At 48.3% G+C, this 11,262-nt stretch overlaps 2 protein-coding genes across 8 annotated transcripts; one reads left to right on the plus strand and one right to left on the minus strand.

Moving 5' to 3' along the window:
- The first annotated feature begins 35 nt into the window (after window positions 1-35).
- DOLK (dolichol kinase) lies at window positions 36-2,474 on the plus strand. Its single transcript, XM_081340086.1, has 2 exons — window positions 36-63; window positions 785-2,474. Exon 2 carries the CDS (start codon window positions 891-893, stop codon window positions 2,460-2,462), a length of 1,572 nt encoding a protein of 523 aa, XP_081196212.1. The 5' UTR covers window positions 36-63; window positions 785-890; the 3' UTR covers window positions 2,463-2,474.
- A 69-nt stretch (window positions 2,475-2,543) lies between these two features.
- Window positions 2,544-11,209, minus strand: PHYHD1 (phytanoyl-CoA dioxygenase domain containing 1). 7 transcript variants are annotated; one of them, XM_081340095.1, is made up of 13 exons: window positions 11,066-11,202; window positions 9,890-10,039; window positions 8,682-8,840; window positions 7,956-8,031; window positions 7,818-7,865; window positions 7,380-7,435; window positions 7,005-7,145; window positions 6,748-6,810; window positions 6,439-6,460; window positions 5,939-6,067; window positions 5,158-5,274; window positions 4,217-4,376; window positions 2,925-3,260 (listed from the first exon to the last, which is right to left on the minus strand). In XM_081340095.1, exons 2-13 carry the CDS (start codon window positions 9,920-9,922, stop codon window positions 3,155-3,157), a joined length of 1,110 nt encoding a protein of 369 aa, XP_081196221.1. In that variant the 5' UTR covers window positions 9,923-10,039; window positions 11,066-11,202; the 3' UTR covers window positions 2,925-3,154. The 7 variants fall into 7 exon arrangements, with proteins under 7 accessions (XP_081196222.1, XP_081196220.1, XP_081196219.1 ...); XM_081340097.1 differs by having other exon boundaries at window positions 4,217-4,343; window positions 11,066-11,194; XM_081340094.1 differs by lacking the exons at window positions 4,217-4,376; window positions 11,066-11,202 and adding an exon at window positions 10,501-11,010 and having other exon boundaries at window positions 2,546-3,260.
- Window positions 11,210-11,262: the final 53 nt, after the last annotated feature.

Raw genomic sequence — 11,262 nt, forward strand, 5'->3', positions numbered from 1 at the left:
TTAGGCGGCCGTCTGACGTCATCAGCGCGCGCCCACCGTCACCGCAAAGATGGCGGCGCCCGGGTAGGTGAATGAGTGACTTAAGGCGACGAGGCGGAGCTGGGGGAAGGCGGAAGGGCGGCGGGGTGAGCTGGTAGCGCGGGGATGCCGAAAGAAGCATTCGGGGGGGGGGTGAATGATCAATTGATGAACGCTTTGCCCATCGGCATCCTACCCACAGGTAGTCCTCGACTTACACCAGTTCACTTAGCGACCATTGAAAAGGTACTGAAAAAAGTGAGCAATGACGGTTTTTCACATAGAACAGCTCTAGCTGTTAAGACTAAGGAGCCTGCCTTGCTAAAAATAGTGCCCAAAACAGCTCAGAGGCGAAGAAGCATGACAAACCATAACAATGATGCAATCTGCAAAGCTCATTTCTAAGGGCGGGCAGACAGATCGCCTCCGCTGGCTCCGTAATCCTGGCTGCGCAGGTACTTTTTGCCTACAGGGAATCCTTGACTTGCGACTGGCCGTTTAATGACCATCCAAAGTTAATTTCCTGAGAGAACAATCAGTGAAATGACTTGCCTCCAGAACCTGTGGACCCTCCAACACTGGAGGTTTTTAAGAAGAGGCTGGACAGCCATTGGTCCGGAACAATACAGGGTCTCCTGCTTGAACAGGGGCTGGAGAAGAAGACCTGCAAGGCCCCTTCCAACTCTGTTAAGACAGCCCACTTGTGGTATGGGATGAATCATTGCCACTATGTGCTTCTTTAAAAGATTTGGCTTTGCTTTTCTAGGAACGATCCAAACAGGAATCGTCAGCCTTGAGGGTCCCTGCGTTTGAAGGCCCTGCACAGCTGCGGAGATCCTTCCCTGGCGAGACGTAACTGGCTGGCTGCCACCATGTGGAAACAACCGGTTCTCGTGGAATCGCTGGTGGTGTTTGCCGTCGTGCTGTGCGTGCACAGTGTGGTCTGGGACCGCTTCTCCTGGTCCGCTCTCGTCCTTGCCGTCCAAGCCTTTTACATCCAGTTTAAGTGGGACCATCTCCTTCGTCTGGGTGGGGCTGTATTCCAGTTCCGGACCACAGCCAACAGCGGCCTCCTCCCTTCCTGCATGGTTATCCCTCTGCTGGGCATCGTGATGAAGGAAAGGTGTCGAGCGGCTGGCATTGTGTACTTTGAGCGCCTGGGCATTATCGTGGCCTCCACCGGCATGATGATCGCCCTCTTCTTGTCGGTGATCGCCTTGGGCATTACCAAGCCCGTGCCAACCAATACGTGTGTGCTCTCTGGGGTTGCCGGGACGCTGATCGTCTACACCCTGAAGCATTCCTTGACCGTCTCCGAAGTGATCGAAGTGCTGGAGGTGCTGCTCATTTTTGTGTACCTCAGCATGATCCTGCTGTACCTGCTGCCTCGGTGCTTCACCCCCGGGGAGGCCCTGCTGATCCTCGCCGGCCTCAGCTTCGTCCTCAACCAGCTCATCAAGCGCTCTCTGAACGTCAGCGAGAACCGAGGGAGTCCCGTGGACTTCTTCCTCCTGGTGGGGGTGGTGGGGGTGGTCCTGCTGGGCCTCTCCTTCGCGCTGCTCTTTTTCTTCATGGATTCCACCACCTGGACCTCCTCCATGTTTTTCCACATGATGACAGCCGTGCTGAGCCTCGGCGTGGTCATGCCGTGGCTCTACCGTCTGATCCGCAGGAATCCCTTGACGTGGCTCTTCCAGCTGCTCTCCCAAACCCAGATCAGAATCCACCTGCTATCCTACTGGACCATCCTAGCTGCTCTGGCGTGTGCGATCGTCCTCTACCAAAACATCAAGCGGTCCTCCGGTTCCAAGAAACACCAAGCCTCAACCGTCACCCGGAAGTACTTCCACTTCATCGTGGTGGCCACTTATGTCCCAGGGCTGATCTACGACCGCCAGCTGCTGTACGTGGCATCCGTGATCTGCCTGGCCGTCTTCATTCTGCTGGAATACATCCGTTACTTCACCATCAAGCCCTTCGGACAGACGCTCAGGCAGCTGCTTTCGCTGTTCTTGGACGAGCGGGACAGCGGCCCTTTGATCCTGACTCACATCTACCTCCTGCTTGGGATGTCCCTCCCAGTGTGGCTGGCGCCCAGGCCATGTGCCCCCAAAGGTGCCTTGACCGGGGCGGGAGCCTTGGCGCCCTACTCTGGGGTTCTGGCTGTGGGCGTGGGGGACTCGGCGGCCTCGATCTTTGGGAGCACGATGGGGGAAGTCAAGTGGCCGGGAACCAAGAAAACCTTCGAAGGAACCATGTCGGCTATATTTGCCCAAATTATTGCGGTTGCCCTCATTGTGATTTTTGACAGTTCTGTGGACCTGAATGCCAGCTACTCCTGGATCTTGGTCTCCATTAGCCTGGTGTCGCTTTTAGAAGCCTACACCACCCAGGTGGACAATTTACTGTTGCCCCTCTACCTCCACATCCTGCTAATGCTTTAGGTACCCTTGAAGGGTGTAAAGTTTCTCCTCTGGAGCGTAATCAGATCCACCCATACTGTGTTTCTTTGGTGTCTTTGGCTCAGGGTGGGAAAAAGCGGCACCACGGCTCGTCCCTGTAAGTGTTTGCACGTTCATTATGTAAAGCTGAAATATAATGAGCCTGTTCTTTGTGGTCTATTTTTTTTGACGGCTTCTGCAGTAAAATACGCTAGAAGGGTTTTCTAACTGGCTGGCAATCCTCCAAGGAGTTGCTTTGTTCTTTTTTTTTTCTTTTTCTTTTTAAGCAAGTTATATGATGGGTTTGCTCAAGCAGTCAAAGGGCTGGCCTGGAAGCCGGCAGACCCTGAGTTCTAATCCTGCTTTAGGCAAGGAACCCAACACAACCCCATCTATCCCAAGGATCCTGTAGAAGATGGAACTCTCAGATACTCTTAACAAAAGTGTCATCCACAGCACTGAAATAATCGGAATTCCAGTCCGCATTTTATTGCATTTCTAACTTGCCTCTCCTTTCAGAAGCCAGGAGCAGTGCTGCTTCCCTGCATTCCCTGGGACAGTTCATTGCTGGGCAAGAACTACAGCCCGACTTTCCTTGGTCGTGATCTGATGCTTTCATTTCCACGCCAAACTGATCTCTTAAGCCCCTGCTCTCCTGAGCAGACTCGGCAGATTCAGAGATGACATTCCCCAGTTTAAAGATCCAGAGCCGAGAGGGGTGGGGGTCCCAAAGGAGAGATTCTGCGGGTTTCGTTGCACGTGTAGAGCGATGGGAAAGGCAGCTCCGGGGTTGGTTGAAGCCTGAAACGGGTGAGAAAAACCATGAAATGGATCAGCAAAAAAAAATGTGAATTAACCCCAGTCGAACCAAACATTTCCATCGCTAAGCAAGACAGTTGTTAAGCGGGTTTTGCCCCATTTTACCACCTCTTGCCACAGTTGTTAATAACGCAGTTGTTCAGTGGCTCCCCCATCGACCTTGCTTGGCAGAAGGCCATAGAAGGGGATCACGTAACCCTGGACTGCTGTAACCGTCATAAATGTGAGTCAGTTGGCAAGCGCCCAGATTTTGATCACGTGACCCTGGGGAGACTGCAATGGTCATAAGTGTGAAAAATGGTCATAACTCTCTTTTTTCAATGCTGTTGTAAGTCCGAACAATCAATAAACGAATCGCTGTAAGTCGAGGGCTACCTGTATATTAAGAGAGGCTCTGTGTGCAGCTTTCCTAGAGTGGTTTCTTCCAGCTGTGTTGGGAACTAGAAAATTCTAGCCATTCCAGCTGTGCTGCCTGGAATTCGGAGTTGGAATTCCAAATCATCTGGGGGCTGGCTGGGCCATCTGCATCTGCCAGATTCACCCATTGTACAAACCCTCAATAAACTACAGATTTTTTTTATTTGCTTGCTTATTAAATTTATTTGCCGCAAGGCAACTCTGAGCACCTTACAATCACGGTTTGGGGATGACTTGAGTTTACATCCTACCCGGACCCACAAACCACAATGTTCACGTTTGGGGCACGGCACACTAGCTTGTTCTGACAATTTGGACTTCCTTGAGGGACAACCACATCGGGTTTGGTTGGCTTACAGGAGGCGAGCAGTTTTCAACCCTGGGACGGTTCCCATCTCAAGCGCCTTCCGTGCCATGCGTGGCTGGCTGGCTTCTGAGCCCCCGTGCGGGAGAGCCAGCTGGGGCACGGGGGAACCCTGGCAGAGTGACACACCCCCTCCCCCCCGTTTCCCTCCGCTTACCAGTTCTCGGCGCTCCAAACAGCATCCTTGTCCTCCATCAGGTGGAAGGTGTAAGCCTCACGGGACCCTTCGGAATAGTTCGCTTCACTTTTGTGCACCACCTCGCCGTGGATGAGGACTAAGTCCCCTGGTTCCCCATTAAGAGTGAGATATGTACCATCTGAGTGTTTGACAGGTAGCCCTTGATTTAATAACTGATTAACGGTCGTTCAAGGTTGCCACCCACACCCATTTTCGAAGTTGTTTGCCATACCTGTCCCCTGCAGTGACATGACTGCATTTTGGGTGCTTGCCTTTGTGACTGCAGCATCCCAAAGTCATGTGGCCACAATTTGTGACTTTTTTCCGGATTCCAGCATTTGCTTTCAGTTTCCAGAAAAAAAATCTCCATGGGGACAATGGGTTCATTTAGTGACTGCAGTGTTCACTTAAGAACCACCATGCTTGTTTACTGGAAAAAGTGTCAAAACATTGGGTTGGATCATGCTGCCCATCTCTGGGCTAGTCAAAATCCTTGGGGATGCTGCGATGGTCATAATGTGAAAAAAAACCCAGTCACAAGTCCCTTTTTTAAGTTGCTGTTGCAACTTCAAAGTTTTTAGTTCGAGGACCACCTGTAATGGTTTGGTTTCTTCCCTTCAACGGAGGGAAAGGCCCCGATTTAAAACTGGCCTTTGTTTGGGGTCTCCAAACTTGGCCACTTGAAGACTTGTGGATTTCAACTCCCAGAATTCCTCAGCCAACCATACATGTCCCCAAGTCTTAAAAGTTGCCAAGTTTGGAGGCCCCTGATCTAAATGATGGGATTTTAGGTACTCCTCATATCCATGTGCCCCAGTCCTGGGCCCCAAATTATGTTTCCCCTTCCAGGAGGAGAGAACCAATTCCCCTCCCCAGCTTGTGGCTCGGCCCACTGAGATATTTCAGGGGTGTCCTCCTACCTTTGCTCGCTGGCACAGGGACAAATTGGCAGTCGTCGTACGTTCGCTCTGTGCCAATGAAATCAGTGCAAGGAACCGTGCCGGGGGGAGTTCGGACCATCTGCCGCGTGATGCCAGCTGGAAACCAGATCGGGAGGTTGAGCTTTAGGGGCTCCCTTAGATTTTATTAATTTTATTTCTTGAATCGATATGCCACGCGGCTCGCAGCAATTCTTGGCAGTTTACCCCAATAGTTTCCCTCCCCTCGTCCTGAAGTCAGGGCTTAAAATCTAAAGCCGCGGTTCTTCATTCTTCTCCCTCCCTTTCTGTTTAGAGTTGGAAGGGAACCGTGAGGCCATCCAGTCTAACCCACTCAGAGCAGGAGTGCAAAGGAATGCACCCCCTATTTTTGATACTCAGCACTGAAATCCATGATTCTGTGCCCTGAACCCTTGAACAAGAAAAGAAAAAAAAAACAAGACTTGACTGCCCTCTGTGTTAAATCCTGTCAAAAATTCAAGGAGAGTTCTCCTATCTTTCTTGGTCCTTTCTACTTGAGGCTCAGTGTGGAAGTTGGGGAAAATGTCATAAAATTGGGCTCAACTCGCTTAACCATTTAGCGATGCTGCAACAGTGGTAAGTGCAAAAAAACATAACCCTCATTTCAGTAACTTCAAGCACTCACTAAACAAATGGCTGTAAGTTGAGGACTCCTGTATTTCTCTCTCCGTCCCAAAAAATAAATAAATCACAATAACTAAAGAAGAAGCCAGAAAGCGCCAAGACCTTCTTCACGTCTTACTTGTGTGAGAGCCGGGAATGAACCACAAACAGCCGTTTTCCTGGGTGGCGTTTTCCAGAGCGACCCAGAGGCCCATCACTTTGCCCAAAGGGGTGGTGTGCAAGAAAGTCGCATCCTGGTGTGGTGTCACTGAAAGGAGCAGAGAAGGCAGGTGAAGTCACCTAATTGGCTTGTTTGCACCCCTGGCAGAGATCATGGTTTGCAAACTCCAGTAAGCTGGCTTCAGAGAAGCCTAAATCACAAACATTTCTGTTCTTCCTACACAAATCCAGGCTTAAGGGCAATTTTGGGGTCCTTGAGCCACCCTGTTTCAGGGTGACAAACATCCTGATTTTTATGAAAGTGCCACCTTGAGAGATTTAAAGGAGGGTGGACCTTTAATCGCCGGACATTTCGTCCAAGGCTAAGCCAACCAGATGCCTCCCATTCCTGCAGGGGACAATGGGAATTGCAATCCAACATCAAAAGTTAAAGGAAAGATCATACAGTAAGAAACTCACCTTCCCCACCAATGCCCGGTTGCTGTAAAATAGGGGGGGGGGGAGGGAAGAATATTAAACCAGAAGAGGGGAAAAATATTATTATTATTATTTTAAATTCATCCATTGTAGTAATAATGGGTTTCTGGTTTGGGGAAGGAGTTAGACTATATGGTCTATGGGTTCCTTTCCAAGCCTTTTCTTGGATTCTAAATTGTGGGTTCCTGCAGCAGGCAGGGGTTGGACTAGATGGTCTCTGAGGAGCCTTCCACCCATAACCTTCTATGAATTCCCCAACTATATATATATATATTTAAAAGTGCTGCTTACCTTGAAGATGTACATGCTTTGCACCACTACGGGATTTTCCAGACCCAAATTTCTTGCCAAAGCCTGCAGAATATCCCAAATTTTTTAAAAAAATAAATTTTAACTTTCTGTTCTCTTCGCTTGCAGCCTGAGAACATACTTCCTCCAATGTTTTACAAATTAAAGCAGAGTTAAAAGCACTTTTCCCCTCTCACTGAGAGATTGGTTCCCAACATTGGAGTTTGTTAACTAAATCATCATGGCCGTAAAAACATCACCTTGCAAAAGCCCCAATAGCTGGATTTACCCTTTGCTCTTAGCTCAATGTGGCTGGCTGGGATTGATTTTGCTTGTGGCACGCAAACTAAAACTTCTAAATCACGATTTATGTCCCACATTTTGTTCCGTTTCACTGCCAACTGGAATAAAAACATTTTTTATTAAAACCAACCCCAGCATGCAGCGCCCCGTGGGATCTATGCGGGTCTCTTGGCCTACTCTGCAGGGCTGTTCTGAAGGATTGAATGAGCAAAGGCAGAGCTAATGCCAGTCAATTTTCTGTCTTATAACCAAACCAAGGGGAGGCTTGCGGTGTTGGCCAGATTTTGCTCTTCCTATGACAGCTCTGTAGGGTTGGCCAGCATCCAACTTACCTGCACCTTGGCTGCGTGGGTCATTTGCTTGAAGACTGGATTGTAGGCATGCAGGGCTAAAAATAATCATCATCTTATTATTAGGTGAGGTTTGCCCTATTTTACGACCTTTCTTGCCACAGTTGTTAAGTTAGTAACACGGCCGTAAAGAGAATCCTGGTTCCCCATTGGCTTTGCTTCCCAAAAGGGACACTGCGGCCGTCTTAAATAGGAGCCAGTGTCTGAATTTTGATCACATGACTCTGGGGATGCTGCAATGGTCTTAAGAGTGAAAAACAGTCAAAAGTCATTTTTTCAGTGCCGTTTGTAACTTAGAACTAAGCAATCTGTTGTAAGTCAAGGACTACACTCTACACTTTCACCCAGTCCCTCCCTTTTCCCCCAACTTGCATTGATTATTTCTTAGGGAAAGGAATTCCCAGGTGGCCTTTTACTGACCATGACCAATTTTGTTGATCGATTTCTCCTTTGCAACAAGAAAGTCCCCTGCAAATGAAAAAGGCTGGATTTAAGAGAAACCACCGCAACGAGATGGGATAAAACAGGGGCGTCAAGATGCTTCAGGGAAAACCATACCTTTTTCATCAAAAACACCTTTTTCGAAAAAGAATCTGATTTTGTCTCCGCTGTTGAGGAAATATTCTGCAGACCCCTGTCAGAAACCAGATTAAAATATCAATATTGGCTGTAAAGTAGGTCACCCATGTGACTTGCCCAATTTTATCACTTTTTTTTTGCAGTGGTTGTTAAATGAACAAACACCACGGTCATAAACCAAATTCATTGTCTGCTCTGGGCTGTTTTTGCTGAAACCTTTTGCTAAGAGACCAGTTACGGACTACCTCTAAAACTCTCGTTTCAGTGACGTTTAACTGGGTGAAATTGCTCCATGGGGCAGCAATTTTTTGAACCAGAGTACCTCAAAGGGGTTAACTTACGGAATGCATCCAAAATCTAGGACCCAGGACTCCCATGGGATTGAAATTTAGCCAATTTTACTGTATAAAACATTTCATGACGTCACCTGAAACGTGCTAAAACATTTCCTGTGGTCAGCTGCTGATGCTCGACTGGGCTGTACGGTTCAACCTGGACTACTTTCAAGGCATGTCTGACTATCTGCCCCTAAGAAACTTTTCCAGTAGATTACAAGCTCTGCCCTTGTGGGAGGCATTGAGGAATCTCCGGTAAGGAAATATCTCTCAAATGATGACAGGTTTTCCGCTTTCGAAATAAAATCTCTGCATTCAGCCACAAAGTCCTTGAAGCAAGAACGGAAAAGCAGGCCCTGAAATTGCCCACCTGTGCCTGGAGCTGTTCCGACTCCTGGGTTGAAAACTCCGTGTGGCAGTGGGCTGGCACGTCCATGGAGGCGACGATCTTTCGGATCTGGGCCCTCATGGCCTCGCATTCCTCCAGGCTGAAGAACCGTTTGAGGACCAGGAAGCCCTCCTGGTGGAACTAGAGAACAAGTTGGAGACGATATGTAGACCGCTGTTCCTCAGCTCTGGTTTAATTGAAGGTCTGTGGACCTCAACTCCCAGAATTCCCCAGCCTGCCCAGCATTAGACACCTGGGCGTATCTTCAGACAGCTGGAGAGTATGGAAGATCAACCCAGTCCCAAGCTGACATTCCCAAGTGGTTTAGGTTGACCGTTGAGTTTGATCCTATTGGGAAAGCCTTCTTCTCTGATGCCGATGAGTCAGAGAACATAGAATAATAGGCTCGGAAGAGACAGAGGGGGCAAATCTCACCAACAAACACCCCACTTAGCAACAGAAATCTTGGGCTCAATTGAGGTCGTAAGTCGGGGGTCTTCCTGTATTTATCACAGAATTTATTTGCAAAAAAAAAATCTTGCTAGGAAGCTAATGACACCTTGTTTTCATTTAAAGAGCTGGCGGGTTGCCCTTTATAGAAGCTAATTAGATTAGCTCCACCAGAGAAAGGGAGAAGCTGCAGAGATCACCGCAAGTCGTATTTAGAAAATCCGTTGAAATGATTTGTAATTTTAGCAAAGAATTTGGAAAAAAAATCCTGCAATCAGGAGGATTTCATTGTGTATATCTGAATCATTCAACTTTTAAAACTTGAGTTGTGTATTAAAACAGTATTTTAGTGCTTAAGTATTATATTCATTAAGACATTTTAAAGATATAGTGCATGATGAAATTAGACAACCAGCTTCAGATATTTAAAAGTATTTAGTATTTTAACTGATTTTTTTTCTTCTTATGGGGTTACTATCACCACCATCCTTTTATTGACTATCAATTTTTAGAAACTCTTTTCTGCCTTTTTATTTAAGATCTGCAATTTTAGCAAAATTATTTCCAACAAAATGTTGCTGGCTTAATAAAATCAACATTTTATCAATTTTTCTTCAGAGAACTGGAAATGACTCAGAGTCTCTGTTGTGTGTGAGCTGGGCAGCCACATCCATCTATTTCATTAATAAAGAAATAAAATTCTTGCTGAGTTTTGCTTCTCTGCCCCCGTCTCCTCTTACCTTAGAGAGAGGCTCTTGGCTGACGGCTGCCATCGACGCTAAACGTGTCACTTATTAAAGCAAACGGTGCCCGTGTCCAGTTCGCTCCATGTCCAGGGATCAATCTTCCCCTGCTAAGTTGGGCGGGTCACTTCATCATCATGTGATCAACTGCAAAGGACAAAGGCAGGCATGATCCCAGCTGATTCTGGAGGCCCCTGCAGTGGACTTTGGCATCGGACATTGGTCCCATTGCCAAGAAGCCCAGCAGATGCAGTTTGATTCCTTTCGGACAGCTGAAGGAGGTGGAGACTTTGGCACAACATGCTTGCTGCAGCGTAGCCCAGGGCTACGTTTCCCAAGCCTGGAAGATTTAAGATGTGTGGATTTTCAACTCCCAGAATTCCCCAGCCAGCCGTGTATAATTCGGTCTTATTTACTTCCTGTATTCATTTATGGCCCACTTTTATTATTTGTATAAATAACTCCAAGGCAGATAACCTGCCTAATATTCCTCCTGCCTCCTCCCATTTTCCCCACAACAGTCCTGTGAGGTGGGCAGGGCTGCGAGAGGGGGACTGGCCCAAAGCCACCCAGTCAGCTTTCAAGCCTAAGGCTGGACTAGAACTCACCATCACCTGGTGATTGGCCCAGTCACCCAATTGGCTTTCATGCCGGCGGTGATACTAGAACTCAAGTGTCTCCCGGTTCTGGCTGGGTGCCTTAACCGCTAGACCGAACTGGCTCTGATCCCCCTAAAATTTTTTTTTTGAAAAAGAGGAGGGGGCAGAGCTTAATTGTGGTCTTTCCTTTTGTTCTCATTGGGATTTCCTTGGGACTGCCTGAAAACCAAAATTAAGCTCCCCCTCCTGCCACTGAGGTTCCGGGAATTATACAGCAAGCTCTGGGGCAACATTTCAGATTTTCCCGTTTCTTGGGACACCCCTAAATTTTAGGCCACCACCACCACCCTCCCAGTAAGCTTGCGAGCCCAGGAAAGCCATTACTTGGCTGGGGATGATGGGAGCTAGAGTGCAGCATCACCCAAGGCCTTTCTCAGCCATCCTTGGGTGCTTCCCAGGCAGTGGCTGGTTGTCTGATCGCCATTATTCCCCACAGAGCCCGGAGCGCCAGATCTTGAAAAGAGACAAAGCCGAGATCACGTTGACCTCCTCCGTTTCTCCGAAGCGCAATTACCTTAAGAGCAGCTTTGCAGAAAGCCGATACTGGTCAGCCGGTCGCCCCAGCTGGGGCTCTTCCAGTCAGCTGGAGGTGGAAAGGAGAAGGTGAAAGAGAAGAGGGCAGAACGAGCGTGGAGATGGGAGAAGCTGGGACTTGTTTCTCCACATTCCAGAGAGATGGAGAAAGGGCCGCGAGCGTGGGAAAGTCGCTCC

Source organism: Vipera berus, assembly GCF_964194415.1.
Source record: "Vipera berus genome assembly, chromosome: 15".
NCBI lineage: Eukaryota > Metazoa > Chordata > Lepidosauria > Squamata > Viperidae > Vipera > Vipera berus.

Excerpts from the sequence above, each read along its gene's own strand:
- DOLK (XM_081340086.1), top strand. The coding sequence starts at position 891 with ATGTGGAAACAACCGGTTCTCGTGGAATCGCTGGTGGTGTTTGCCGTC.
- PHYHD1 (XM_081340094.1), bottom strand. The coding sequence starts at position 9,922 with ATGGCAGCCGTCAGCCAAGAGCCTCTCTCTAAG. Across the intron at positions 5,275-5,938 it reads CATTCCCGGCTCTCACACAA|CTGGCATCACGCGGCAGATG; the intron begins GTAAGACGTGAA and ends TCTGGTTTCCAG. Across the intron at positions 3,261-5,157 it reads CCCTGTGCCAGCGAGCAAAG|GCTTCAACCAACCCCGGAGC; the intron begins GTAGGAGGACAC and ends CACCCGTTTCAG.